The sequence below is a fragment of the Homarus americanus genome, unplaced genomic scaffold (genome assembly GCF_018991925.1).
Source record: "Homarus americanus isolate GMGI-L3 unplaced genomic scaffold, GMGI_Hamer_2.0 scaffold46973, whole genome shotgun sequence".
Lineage (NCBI taxonomy): Eukaryota > Metazoa > Arthropoda > Malacostraca > Decapoda > Nephropidae > Homarus > Homarus americanus.
Genome location: NW_024735516.1, coordinates 895,615 through 908,861, shown reverse-complemented (window position 1 = coordinate 908,861; position 13,247 = coordinate 895,615). Strand labels below are relative to the sequence as shown.

The window sequence follows — 13,247 nt, the reverse complement described above, 5'->3', positions numbered from 1 at the left end:
CATTGTACTTTTTATTGAATATATATATATATTGATGGATTGCTTTATTTTTCAGGTTCCACAGTTGGACGCAACTCTCCCGTTGCTACAGTATGTGGACTGTGTAACGACACGTATGTGCTGCCCCGTGTGCTGTCCTGTCTACACGTTTTCTGCTTGGGCTGCCTAGAGAAAGTGTGCGACGGCGGAGACAGACTTGTGTGTCCCCAGTGTCAGGCTGTTACAACTGCTCCTCCTCCACTGTTGTTACCAGACTACGCTCTACATCGCTTATTGGAGACTCCAGTGGATGAGCCAGCTTCCTGCACGGCGTGCAAGAGTCGTGACGTAGCTGCTGTGGCACGTTGCTTGGACTGTGCCAAACTCCTCTGCCCACACTGTGTTATGGCTCATCAGTTCATGCATTGTTTTGAAGGACACCGCGTAGTGACCCTGGCTGAGCTTGCCCAGCGTGATGAAAGGCCTGTGACCTGCTTACGGCATAAAGGGGAACCTCTCAAATACTTCTGCGTAACTTGTAGTGCCCCCATCTGTCTTGACTGCACGTTGTTGGATCACCCCAAGGGTTTGCATGAATATGAGGCCCTAAATGATGCTGCACCTCGTCATCTCGATCAGATTTGCCACGCTATGGAAGGCGGGCGAAGCAGGGCTGCAGATCTGCGTACATGTGTGAAGTCGGTTGAAGGTTCCAGTACAAGACTTCAGCAGCAGTATGAGAAGGCCCAGTCTGAGATTCATGACACTTTCACTTTCTACACAACCATGGTGGAAGAACGCAAATCTGAACTCTTACGTGAGCTGGATTCGTTGTATCATGCCAAGCAGGTTTCTCTTTCTGTATTTGCTCAAAAGGCCCAGGAGTGTGTGGACAAATTGCTATCCACTTGTGACTTTGTTGACAAGATGAGGAAGTATGCCAACACCACGGAAGTACTCATGTTCCGCAAACTCATCGAAGGAAAGCTGTCTGAACAAATGGGGAAAAATTTTGATCTTGGAATGCAGAATGTGAGTGACCTAGAGTTTGTAAGTAACTTCCCTGCCATACAAGTAGGAGTAAGAAATACATTTGGATACATTCGCTCATCTTCAGATATCCAGGTGGGACCCTCCAAACTACCCCCAATAGCAAGACCAAATTCGTCCAACTCTGTGAGCAGCATGAATAGTATTAACAATTGTCTTAATGGATTGTCAGGACTCAACACATATTCAAATGGCTTAAATGGAGTACCCCAGAGTGGCCAACAAATGACAAACAGCCAAAACATATCAAATGGTCAAATGACCACTGGCATTTCCACAAGTTTGACCACTAGTTTAAGTTCTGGATTATCCACTAGTCTTAGTAATGGACTGGCTAATGGCTTGACCAATGGACTGACCAATGGACTCACAGGTGGATTGAACAACGGCATAAATGGTAACTTAAACGGAATGCTCGAACGTCCATACAGCAACAGCCAACTGTCTTCATTATTGTCCAAGAGATTTAGCTCATCACAGTCCATGGGGCCATTCTCAACCAGCTTGGGAGACATGAACATGAATGGTTTGAGTTCATATGAGAAATGGAGTTGTGGGGGTGAAGGCATGTTCAGCCAGGAGCAGGTAAATGGTGTGAGTGCCCCAGATCCAGTTCTTCATGATTTGTCTCATAAGCTCCTCTCCTGTTCCATCTTTCCTCCTCGCTCGCAGATCAAACGTCAGAAGATGATTTATCACTGCAAGTTTGGGGAATTTGGTGTCTTGGAGGGTCAGTTTACTGAACCAAGTGGTGTGGCTGTTAATGCCCAAAATGACATAATTGTTGCAGATACCAATAATCACAGGATTCAGATCTTTGATAAGGAGGGTCGTTTCAAGTTCCAGTTTGGAGAATGTGGTAAGCGTGATGGCCAGTTGCTTTATCCAAACCGTGTAGCTGTCGTACGCACGAGCGGAGACATCATTGTGACAGAGCGTTCACCCACACATCAGATCCAAATCTACAACCAGTATGGACAGTTTGTGCGGAAGTTTGGAGCAAATACGTTGTGCTACCCACGAGGTGTTACAGTTGATCACAAAGGTCGCATCATCGTTGTTGAGTGCAAAGTGATGAGGGTCATAATCTTCGATCAGTTTGGAACTGTTCTTCATCAGTTTAACTGTCCTAACCACCTGGAATTCCCCAACGGTGTTGTGGTGAATGACAAGCAAGAAATCTTCATCTCGGACAACCGTGCTCACTGTGTCAAGGTAAATCCTTTCAATTATTTTTGATAATCAGTATCTTTGCCTTATCACCATTATAACTTCATTGATTGCTATTCTTATCACTTGTCATTATCATCATCATCATCTCTTTGCATGATTTAAGTCAGGTGAATAGAGTAAATTTAAATGAGATCAAAGGAATACCGTAGTAACTTAAATAAAAATCTTATTTACTAGTACAGTATATATTGTATGAGATGTAAGATTATCTTGAAGAGTCTCTGTACAGTCAACAACATTATATCTGAATAATATTGGGACCTGGGAATGACCAGGTAATAAAAAATTAGGGTAACAGAATGGTCTCCAGGTATAGTACACCTGTACAGTACACTGTACATAAAAAGTAAACACATGTCAAAGAACTTGTTAAAGTTGTACTGATGATTTTATCCATCACTTTGAAGAGAATGACTTAATTTTCAAAGATGGTAATGGAAGGGCAAGGCTGGAAGTGCCAACTAGAGTACTTCAAACAGGACGTTTCAGGCATAAACAGATTACTAGACTTTCTGGGGAATAGGTGTCTGGTTGCCATGTTGTTGACTAATTTAAATAAAAATGGACTCTGTATTACTCCCTCCAGCCATCCTCTTTAATCCAATTCTTTTCTCCCCTCCTTCATATTCCTCTCACAGCTGTTCTCTTATATTATTGCTTGTGCTTTGTAATATTTATTTATTTTAAATTATTTGAACTTAAAATTTAAAGCAAGTACTGTATTGTAATAAGTGTAATAACAAACATTGGCAGTGTATCCCATCCAGGGAAGAAGTGCTGTAGTAATGTAGAGGTTTGTTTTACCCAGTTGCCAGTGTCATCTGGATTTATGTAATTATTGTATTGTGTTAGTCCATAAGGTTTAACTTCACATGAAAAACTTGGCACAAAAAAAAACAATCTTCAGATTTCACAATAGATTTTTCAACCTAGCAAGATTTTTAGTATGCTGGAGGTTGACCAGAATGAAGAGCAGACATACTCTTCCATCACCCATGTCATTATTTCTCTTAACTGCCATAACAGAATGTGTTTTACTCAAGTATGCTACTCCCCCACCTCCCTCTATATCACACAAACTAGCATCACTCAAAAATCACTTAATGTTGTGGTTTTCAGCCATTCTTGTATACTGTTTCTGCCTGTCCTCTCATAGTTAATACGTCCTTTCTACTTGGTCTTCTTCCCACACACTACATTCAAACACGTCTTGTCATTTCTGTTTTGCTTATTCCCCTTGCAGCTATCATTCTATCTATCTATCTATCTATATAGATATATATATATATATATATATATATATATATATATATATATATATATATATATATATATATATATATATATATATATATATATATATATATATATATATATATATATATATATATATAGAGAGAGATATATATATATATATAGATAGATAGATAGATAGATAGATAGAGATAGATAGATAGATATAGATAGATAGATAGATAGATATAGATAGATAGATAGATAGATAGATAGATAGATAGATAGATAGATATAGAGATAGATAGAGATAGATAGATAGATAGATATAGATAGATAGATAGATATAGATAGATAGATAGATATATAGATAGATAGATAGATAGATATATAGATAGATAGATATATAGATAGATAGATAGATAGATATAGATAGATAGATATAGATATAGATATATATATAGATCTCTCTCTCTCTCTCTCTCTCTCTCTGCCTGAATCTAATGTCTCGAACATTCCATTCTATTTAGATAACAATAGTAATCGCCCATACTCCCACACTCATAATGACCACCATTTCCCCACCTTACTTCTCTACTGATTTTTATTACCTTTGTCCACATTCATTATTAATCTTCGTAAGCTACATCCACTACCAAATTCATTCATAACATTTGCAACTTTTATGAATCGCCCATCAGGGCAGTTCCATCTGCAAAACAGCCGACTTCTTTCTCATTTATTTCAATCAGATTTACACCCCTCTCCATTTCTCGTGCCTTTACCCCTCTCACTGCTCCATCCATTTAAATAATGAATGAGGGTAACATTACACATCCTGTACTTCATAATTTTTTCAAGCACTGATATCATTAGAGAAGTGATGACTGCCATAATAACTGTAATGTACTGTATATTAATAAGAGGAATAAAATAGGAAAAGCAGCAGAATCAGTCCTTCCCTTTTGCTTAATGCAGGATGGCCAGCAACAAGAGCAAACACACACAATTTCTCTTAATTGTTGTTAATTAATTTTTAACTTTGAAGATGATGTTTGGCACGAATTGGATATCCTGAATTTTATATGGTACTGTATACCTTTTCACTTCAAAAAAGCCATATTCATCATAAGCAGCATATCCTTTCTTGCTACAAGTTATAAAGACTGTACATAATTGCCTTCCTCCCCCCCAAAAAATATACTTTCTACTACCATGCTCTTTACTCATTTACTGCTTCTAGAAGTTCATCCCTCATGTCTCGTGTCCTTTTCTCCTTCATTGCTTCTCCACTTCCCTACATCATCCACCAAATATTTTTTCTCATCCACTGACTATTTTTTTTTCAAGTATTTTATATCATGCCACATACACACTGTATGGATACAGTACAATGATAACCCCTGTTAGCTGGAATAATTGGTGCAGAGCTGTTCTGGAATTGAGATTTCTGGGTATGGAGACGAATTTTCTCGTCCGAGGTATTTTTCCGGGTACAGGTGTTGTACTGGAAAATGTTTTCAGAGTATAAACTATGCATCTCGCACAAACAGAGTTGTGTTTATTTATGCAAACATCACTGTATATGCACACAAATACTCTTGTACAGTATACATTACTGTACTTGGCAGCAGATACTGTTGTCTTGAGCTTGTGATGCAGGCTGTCCAAATAGTGATATAACACAAGATGACTAGTCTTAATCCTGTACCACCTCCTGTAACAGGTGTTGCTAACTGTCCCTCTTCACTCCCTCCATGAAGAAAGAATTGTACATGCACTTTTTACTGTATATACACCCACTACACATTAGCATACAGTAGGCATACACAGTCCACTTTGCTGTGTGCAGTACAGTACTGTACTTATGGTACTTTCATGATTTCTGAATGTACGGTGCAGTATGTGTAGATTAAATTTGTTTACAACTTCACACTGATTTAACCGTATTCTTGGCTGATTATATGCTGGTACAGTACTGCACAACACAGAGTGTACGTGAAAACCGCAATGAGCGATCGAACAAGCTTGTACAATGGCAACAGACAATGAACTAAGAGTGTCATGATTCAAGAGTTTGAAGAGATGGGCTGTGAGATACATCAGCCAGTTATTGATGATATTTTACCATCATTCTCGTCTCAGTATTGTTTTACTTGTTCATTCCTTGCTATTCGTTCATTTCCTTGCATGTCAGATATTTGCTATTAACTAAAGTTCCAGTTTGTCATCTTTCTTTATTCGCAGGTTTTCTTCGCATCTTTTGCATTGTGTATTATAATTATCAACTTGCTGATTATTAATAATTTTTCAATACTTTTTGCTAATTTTAATTTGTTTACAGGTTTTCAACTATGAGGGCCAGTATCTTCGTCAAATTGGTGGCGAAGGAATCACCAATTATCCAATTGGTGTAGGCATTAACAGCCAGGGAGAAGTTTTGATTGCTGATAACCACAACAACTTTAACCTTACGCTCTTCACCCAAGATGGACAGCTGGTGTCGGCATATGAGTCTAAGGTGAAGCACGCCCAGTGCTTTGACGTAGCATTAATGGATGACGGCTCTGTTGTCTTGGCCTCCAAAGATTACCGTTTGTACGTATACCGGTATCTTCAGGTGCCGCCTCCACACATGTGAGATCCTCGGTGCCACTTCTCATCTACAGTCACACTGGTGCACTTTCCAGTCTGGTTATAAGGTGGGAATCTGAACAGCATAGATGGTGGAACGAATGCTGTTACTGCCACAAGGAATGCACCTTGTATCTTGTTTAGCACTGTGACAAGTGTGACACACAAGTGACAGGACACTAACCTCTTGTAAAGACCTCACCTCCCACCTCATAGCATCAGGTGTTGACCCTCTGGGTAGGAGGGAAGGTCCCATGTTGTCACTGTTCCTTCATATAGTCTATTTTTAATACGTGGTTGCAGTTATTTGTACTCCCAGGGGCAGATGCCAAGCCCAAATCTGCCCCCCTAGTCAAAAAGTGGCTGAGGCCTCATTTGTAGGCTTAGTTGCCAGTTACCAGTGTACTTGGGTATCAGGCAGTTACCATATAATGGGCTTAGATACCTGTTGACAAGTCGCTATTACATTTATTTATTTTAATTTTTTGTTACAAGTAGGTTTTTTTATTTTATTTTCAATTTTCTCACTCTACCAATAGTCATGTACATAACTTATTCAATTGGTTTTAAGAGTTTATTTCAAAATTTTCTATTTGTTGCTCTTAGAATCTTAAGTTGTGCCATTAAGGATTTTAAGTTTTGTTCCTTGGATATCCTGCTCATGGTATCTTGTTTTGGTTTTGTTTAAGTTTCCTTTATTTTCATATTTATGTGCTTTTCATATTTATGTGCAGTAATTTATTGAAGTGTTGAGATTTGGGAGTGGAGCACCACTGACCAAGCAGCGGCATCTGTGGCCCTCCTCTACCCCGTAGTGGTAGTCTGTCTCGGGTGTGGCTCTGTATCTTTTAGCCGCAGTTGAAGAACTCGCCCATTATTGTTCTATTGCATTTGTTAGTTGTAAGGAATTGTGCATGAGAGCTACAGGCAAGGTGTGCATGAAGGCCGGGTAGTAGGGGACCTCGGATAGCACAAGGCTACCAGGGACTGTACCCGCCAGCCAGTCTCCCAACACTTTGGGGTCAGTAACAAACAGTGTGGCCAGGAAACAGTCATACAGAAGTCGGCCAGTCGGCCAATTCCATGGCTCAGCAAGAGCCAATAGTTTTATTTGTCAGAGAGGTCTGGTGTTCTTATTTATGTATATGAGAAAGATTTTAATTTCATTTTATTGAAGGCTGGAAATTTTGTTCCTTTTTACAGGTATTCCATTAGTCAAAATGGAAACGTTCATTGTTTTAAAGAAAGTCGATACTATTGACAAGTTACATGTTAAGCCATCCAAAAGTTTGCTATTCACTTGTTATACCCTTTTCACACTGTTTGCTTAGGAATATATATCAAAATTAGTTACTGGTGTTTCTAGAGATGTTTAACCTGACCAGATTTGCTTTTATAAATTTTTCCCAAGTGTGACAATCAAAGTCAGAGGAAGCAAATGCCTGAAATGTTTATCTTTGTAGTTGCAAGGGAAGATAACTTTCGTGAAACAACAAACACATGAGAAAAACCTGGGGGCCAAATTAAATTACAGGTGATACTATAACTTTGGTGATGTTTTCTACAGTTGACAGTTAGAATATGAATTAACAACTGTGTGAACTCTTGAAACACATATGTAGAACAGAAATCAAATTCTGTCCTTGTAGTAATGAAGCACTACAACCACAAGCAGGTACCTGCCAGCCACATCCTAGAGTCTGGCTCCATGGGCCGGCACTCGTAGGTCCTGTCTTTGTGGTGTGAACCGGATTAATATGCCCTTACCTGTTGATATATATCTAGACTAGCTCACTATGTTAGGTAGAAGTTGAGTACCATTGTTGTAATCACTATTCCCTCTCTTGCCTTTTTTGTATCTGCTTTCAAGTAGTGTAATACAAAGCTCAACCTGTTGTAACCCTATCTAGGATGGCTGATAATAACTAAACCAACTTGTGACCTTTCCCCAAGATCATGCCTTACCAGTGTTGTGCGGTGTTGTAGTCCTTAAGGTCGTGATTGTGTTGTGATTGTGCCACACACACCTCTGCTTCAGGCGGGTATGGAGCTTCTGTACTGACCAAAGGTTGCAGATTCCTGGCACAAAGTCTGTAATTTTGTAATATTACTGTGGTAACACTTAATGGGCACAAGTGTAATTTAGAATTGGTGGAATTCTGCAACCGACAGCAGGTCTGACGTGTAGACTGAATGTAACCGCAGAATCACATTTTGTTATATGATATCAACACGGTTGTTCATTTTCAGTGTTCAGAAATTGGCCATAAAGAGTGGTAGTACGATGCTGGATAAACTAAGCTTGTTTAACTGTTGATAAACTAAGCTTATTTAACTGTTGAAACTTTATTCATTCACTGGCGTTATAATTTTTTGTGATGTACTAGCCAATTACTCAAATAAGATTAAAAAGTTAAAGCTTCCTGTGTAGTATATAGTGAAAATAATTTGTTGTCTTGTTTTGTCACAAAGAGGAAGCAGTTTGCTTTGTACCTGGTTGTTATCCTCCACCTGGCATATTAGACGTGGGCTGTTAGTGAAATGTCGGCTTGTACTTAATTGTTTATCATCACTCTATATGGCATAATAGAGGTGTTGACAGCACATACACGGCCTTTGTGGTAATGCTTGCTTTCCCAATACAGTGAATGATGGATCAACATCTGTGTTCAGTGCAGCGCCTAAAATTTAGCTGCCAATTAGTAGACTGTATTAGGTAGCACAAGAGCATTTAATGTTACCTTTCAAATTCTTGTAGCCAATCACTGTGTTGCAAGGGAGCACTGAATGGCTTGGACAATACATATCTCTTGTTGATACTACTGTGTAGACACTAGTGGAGCTGTCAGATCCCTCCAGCTACCTGGGTCCCTCAGTAGACTAGTCAGGGCCCAGCTAGCCAACCAGTCTCTGGTTTTGCTGGGCCTGTCCTGGTGGCATAAGGCATCAATGGTGCGGGGCTTGTAGCTGCCCTCCACACATCATAGTCCTGGTGACTGAGCTGGTGCCCTATATGGTTGTTGAGGTAGCTGCTCTAAAAAGTTTGTTGTGTGCAGAGCTCCAGGATGTGTATACATGTGTGGTTGGGCAGTTGCTTGCCACTTCTAGTTAGTGCTCGCTGTGCTGTGTAGATCAACAACCCATAAGTTAAGGCGGACTTAGTGTAGTACTGAGGGGGGCTTCCCCTTCGTCTTTCACTCTCGGACTGTCCCTGTCGGTCCAGATGAAATGCCACAGTCCTCTGGCAGATGCACAAAAGTTACCTGGCAAATTACCTAGAAGGTATTTGTTGATTTTTGCAGCCAACATTCCAGTTGTTGACTCTTGAAATGTTTATCCTTCCTCAGTGCCACAGCCCATGCCTGGAGCCACATTTCATCTGTGACCCCTAAGTCACAATACATCAAGTGATAAATTGGGACACTATAACAAAGTTTGATCATTTCTTCACTTACATTGGCCTTTCTGAAGCATGACTTCGTTCGTATCTACTTAAAAAAAAAGTTCCAAAGTCTATTTTTTCACCTTTCTACAGTCCAAAAGAATATGTAGTGTGTGGGCGGGCAGTGGGTTGGCGAGCCCGCGGGCCCAGACGGAGGGGGTAGGGCGGCCACCAGTATTATGCCTTGCACCGTCTTGACCCGCCCTGCGCCCCTCTGCTTTTCTACTAACGTTAAGAGTATCATAACCCAGTTCTCTGCTGTTGACACGTTGACTACTTACCAAGAGATGAAACATTCCACTATTTTTGCTGTTTTTTCTATCTGTTTGTATCATGTTACTTTTGTAGTAGCGCTGCTTGTAGATTGGGCCCTGGGCTGGGCGTGGGTGTCAGCTGTTGTCTATAGCTTTACTCACTGCCCAGTCTCCTGCATGCCCACCAGATGTGTGTTGCTATTTTTGCTATATGAACCTCTTCTGTTCACAAAGCAGTAGTTAATTATTATTGTGCCTAGTCCAAAGCATCAGGAAAAAGTGTCATGACCAGAACCCAGAGACAGGACGAGCAAGTCCCCCTCTTCCAAGTGTTACATTAATCAAAATGTGTACTTAAAAGTGGGTCACTTTAGCCAGGGAGACTTTAGTCAGTGCTGATCATAACCCCCGGAAGTTTGCTGTGCTCGTCCTGACTTTGCCGCCCCCTGAACCAGGCCAGGGCGGTGCCAGTAACTACTCTGTGTACAGTGTTTACGGCAGCTTTTGTAGAGATCTGTGTTTGTAACCATGTTGATATTGTTTAAGGTCCAAGTGTGTCAATTACAGTCATACATAACTCATGTTACCCACTTAATGGTCCCGTAGTATGCAAATGCATTATATATTCATATAACCATGTCTAACACAAGAAAAAATATGCCATGTCTGTCAGTTGTTCAAAAAGTTTTCCTTTTATTTTGGTATATGAGAGCTGTTACAGAATCAATATTGGACTTGTTTTAACCTCTTGTTAACCTGATATTGTAGTAAGGTGGGCCACGGGGAGTGTTGATTTTCCTATAGTAAAAGCACAGTAGGGTCAGCTTCTCTTGATTCTAGATCATCTTGGCACCATTATTTATTTAAATTGTTTATTTTTTGTCTGTTTTTTGTTGATATTTAACAAATGCCATAAACTGTCCTCCCCACAATGCACCCTTCAGTGCTCCGAGACCAAGCATTAACTGCTTGGATTTGTTGGTCTTCCAAGATGTTGGCTGGGGAACAGTGAAGCACCAGCTACAGATCAGTAAGGACATTGCGTCCCCCCTGGCCCACCTTCATTGTTGATGTGTTAAGACGCACCTTTGCTGCAGGACTATTTGGTGATGCGTTGAGGCACTCGGTCCTCCTGGCACCGTCAGAAACACCTACGTTATGCTCCCATCACTTCTTATCTCATGTCTTAGGAAGTTATGTTGCTGCTCTTCAGCAACAAGGAACTATCCAATGCCTTTCCTTGACCCTTCATTTAATTTAGCAAATATATACCCTGAAATATATCTGTCCAAATGTTACCAGATTGAATATCCTTCCAGAAAACTGATTTTTGATGTCCCAAATCTTATATACTGTATTTATTTATATATTTTTTTCTGGAAACTTCCATAGGGTTTAGGTTTTTAATATTTATTCCACCTTTGTTCCCTAACCCAAATTATTGGTGCCCAATGTCGTCTTGTTTATCTTTTTTTTTCTGTTAATTAACCTGCTGGCCCTTTGTTGATTATACATATTAATTCTACTTGCCAACAAAGCAGGCTGGTGAAGGGACCATTCCAAGCTAATTGATAGTGGTGTCTCTTATATTCATACCAAGAGTTACTGGTTAGTTAGGCCAGTGTTAAGGAATTAATCCTAGAATCTCTGTGGTCAACAAACATGGCATACACAAAGTAGGGAGTGTGTACAAATTTTAAGTGTTTATTTTTCTAAATTTCTTATGTCTCCAATAGGATATATTGACATTACCCTGTTTCTATTCCTAGTTCTTATGGGTATGTATATACACTGTGGTCACCTTCACTTTATGTTTAGTTTATTACCAAAGATTAAGAAAAAGTCTCGATAGATCTGAAGAACATGTAATAAGTTAAACTAATGAAAGCTGATGTAGTTGTTGATACCTCATGCATACTGTACTTGCATGCATACATAAACAGAATAAATTTCGAATTGATGCAGTGTTTATCAATATTGTCTTGCTGTGTTTTCATTGAAATGAAATTAGGCTAAAGATTTGGGGTAATTTTATGTCTTGTTGCATGTTTTTCCAGATAGATTTTTGAAGATTTGTTAATTATTTATTTTAAAACTTGCTTGAGTACCTGCAAAAGAAATGTTTAATTTTGTTAAAAAAATTAATGCATGTGTTTAAGAAACAATTATACTATTAAGAAGGAATTCCACGGTGAGGTGACATTAACTAAATCAGCTTCCATTTTGTAATCCACAAGGTTTAGTATTTGCTTTTTGTTGTATTTTATATACTGGAATGGCCCCATGATTTTTATGTTATCAGTGAATTTGATCATATCTGCTATCCAAATCATACTCTTAAGGATACATTTTATTTAGTTTTTTATTTTTATTCTTAATATTCCTTCACAAAGAAATATTTAGAAAGATTTTATCGTCTTTCATGGCGCAAGTTTTGTTGAATGCTGTAATGGCTAACCTAGAGAATTTCAATAAAGTATTTTGTTTGACTGTATGAAAATTGTTTACTTCACCTTGTTGGGAATGATGTTAGTTATATCTCCATTAGCCGGAACAATTGGTGCAGAGCACTTCCGGGAATGAGATTTCCAGGTAACGAGACGACTCTCAAAGCCGGAAAAAAAATCCCTTTCCTCCTGAATTTTCTGGGTAACGGAAAAATTATTTCGGAAGTTGCAGAAATTGCACCTTACATCACCTCTCGAACCTAGAAAAATATCCCCCATCCCAGGTATTTTCAGAATAATGGAAAAAAGATTCTCGGAATATCCCGAAAATGAGCATGATTTTTATCTCAAACTTGGAAAAAAAATCCCTGGAATTTTCCGGGTACTGGGCAAATGTTTTGACTTTTCCAGAAAATTTTTTCCAAAGCCTGAATTTTCCAGAAAAATTCGGCTTTGGAAACAATTTAACAAGAAAATTTTAATTCCGGCTATCGTAGAGTTCCAGTTAAGAGGGATTCCGGCTAACGGAAATAGTACATTAGAAATATGCATAGGGATTTTAAAGACTTTTGTCATCTTGACTAAATGTTGATTTGTTTAAATCTTGTGTTCAGGTCTGAAAACTGCTTGGCAAGACACCTTTGAAGTTGGATGGTGAATGAGGTAATCTCCCCATTGGCCGGGATCTCGGAATTCTCCAACAGCCGGGAATGAAATCGGTTGGAAAATTTCTGGGAAAACTCTCCATTCCGGGTATGTGAACAAATTTCTTAGGATGAAAATCACATGCATTCTCTGGCAAAATTCCAAGAAAATCTCCCCAAACCTCTCGTCGGCCCGAGAATAGATTTTCCTGGAGTTCGGAGAGATTGCATCATGCTCCAATGCATCCCCAAGTGCCAGGCATGAGGGTGGCCTAGTTACTTGGATTGCTTAGTTCATATTCTGCTGCCATTGTAGAAGGTTGTTCTCTCG

The 13,247-nt window shown here is 39.3% G+C and overlaps 1 protein-coding gene across 2 annotated transcripts in view; it reads left to right on the top strand.

The window, feature by feature from the left end:
- Positions 1-12,319, top strand: part of LOC121871262 (brain tumor protein-like) — an 82,457-nt gene extending 70,138 nt beyond the window's left edge. For both annotated transcript variants that reach the window (XM_042373475.1, XM_042373476.1), the window contains 2 exons: positions 56-2,244; positions 5,840-12,319. In XM_042373475.1, the coding sequence (XP_042229409.1) occupies positions 56-2,244; positions 5,840-6,136 (2,486 nt within the window). In that variant the 3' untranslated portion in view covers positions 6,137-12,319. The remainder of the gene's footprint in view (positions 1-55; positions 2,245-5,839) is intronic.
- Positions 12,320-13,247: the final 928 nt, after the last annotated feature.